The 1,765-nt window shown below is 35.6% G+C and overlaps 1 protein-coding gene across 1 annotated transcript in view; it reads left to right on the top strand.

The window, feature by feature from the left end:
* Positions 1 to 1,765, top strand: part of kcnq1.2 (potassium voltage-gated channel, KQT-like subfamily, member 1.2) — a 65,742-nt gene that overhangs the window by 32,916 nt on the left and 31,061 nt on the right. The window contains exon 2 of the mRNA XM_036212279.1: positions 887 to 977. Within this exon, the coding sequence (XP_036068172.1) occupies positions 887 to 977 (91 nt within the window). The remainder of the gene's footprint in view (positions 1 to 886; positions 978 to 1,765) is intronic.

The following is a 1,765-nucleotide window of genomic DNA, read 5'->3' as shown; positions in this document are numbered from 1 at the left end:
TATCTATTTTTTAAATCCCTCACCAATCCTGCTGTTCCTCACGATTTTTTTTAATGCATGTATTTATCTTTTACATCGTAGTTTTTGGGTTGTCCGGGCTCATCAGGGGTTGTAGAGAGGTGCAGTCTTACGTCTTAAAGGAGCTCAGGTGTGTCTTTTAGTTCCACTAATGGACATCGTGAAAATAGAACGTGTGGTAAATGTATTGTGAATTACTTGTAAGGTAAGTCATACACATTTATGACATGCGATGCTATTGTATCGTGTTATTACGCTGTATTCCAGTTGAGGTGTGCTTACTGTCTCGCCTACTAAGTGTTCACTATGACATGCCGCCCGCAGCATGCCCATAGATAAAAACAACTGCATTTAAACTTTTTTTGACGGTCCATTTCAGTCCCTGTATCATGACCGTGAGGTCAGCGTTAACTGTACTAATTCCCGTCGTTCCCTCTTGACCAGTAAACTCCAGGTTTTAGCCCCACGCTCCACGGTTCTTCTGATTATCACTTTCCTGATACAGATATCCTTTGGTTGCTACCTGGAGTTTGATTTTCTGTTCCGTTCCTTTATCTAAACTTAGGTCTGGTAAAGATCAGAGTTCTCCTCCAAGTTTTCCACCCCTGTCTTTACAAATATAACGTATAACACATATTGTCTTTTTAGTTCAGAGACTCAAACTCACACAGCTGGATATCAATTGTTGGTCTACTAGAAGTTGTTTTCCTTACCCTTCTTTTGGTCAACCAGGACTATAAAAGGAACATTCTAGGACAATTTAGGGAAAAATGCCCTTTAAAAATTAGTTGTTTGTCTTTTATTCTTTTCGTTTTGTCCTAGATCCAAGTGAGAATGTACTGAGTGATGTGTGTTGTTGTGTCTGCAGCTTCATCATGGTCCTGGTCTGTCTGATCTTCAGTGTGCTGTCCACTATAGAGCAATATGCAGACTTTGCCACAGGAACTCTCTTCTGGATGGTGAGTAGTCACTGGAAACTTGACTAGAATTACATACTGATTGTGGCTGTTTCCTTAAAAGTTCTTGCATTTCCCTTTGCAATTCCTAAAAATTCCACCTAATTTTTTAACGAATTCTTACACTGTAAAAAAGAAAATTTCTAATGTGTGTAAAGATTCTTAAGGTAAGAACCTTTACACACAAATAAGGTTGTATGTACTTTCAGTCTTTCGTGATACACACGTGATTTATCTAATTCATATATGTTTCTTGTGCTCATCTCTTATCAATGTCATTCGAGGGTTTCAGCCGATGAATTTGGTTTTAAACTGTGAGAATTACCCAGTTTATGGGTAGTTTATATAATTTATACACAATTATTGCACAAATCTTATGCATGATTTTTATGAGATTCATCCACAAATTTATGGCTCATCACAACCGTTCCATGTATGTCTACCAAACTTTTCACACATGTCCCACCGATGTATAACTTTAATATCACGTATATGGTGCACGTATTACCTTAAAATTAAATAATTGACACACGAATCACTAATGAACTGCATGTAAAGAAGTCGTTTCTTCACTGTTATATAATAGCAATAATTAAAAAAACAGTTTTGACATTTGGATAAATAAAAAAATAGTATCATAATGTTCACTGTTGATTGTTTTTTTATATTTTGCAACAAAAAAATGATTAAAAAATGAATAAAACTGAGTTGAACTCATAAGTAACAGGTTGTTCCACCATACATCATACATATTAGAGTTCAGTGAAGCAGCTTTATTTTTTTTATATTTT

Source organism: Oryzias melastigma, linkage group LG6 (genome assembly GCF_002922805.2).
Source record: "Oryzias melastigma strain HK-1 linkage group LG6, ASM292280v2, whole genome shotgun sequence".
Classification (NCBI taxonomy): Eukaryota; Metazoa; Chordata; class Actinopteri; order Beloniformes; family Adrianichthyidae; genus Oryzias; species Oryzias melastigma.
This window is presented reverse-complemented; position numbering and strand designations above follow the sequence as displayed.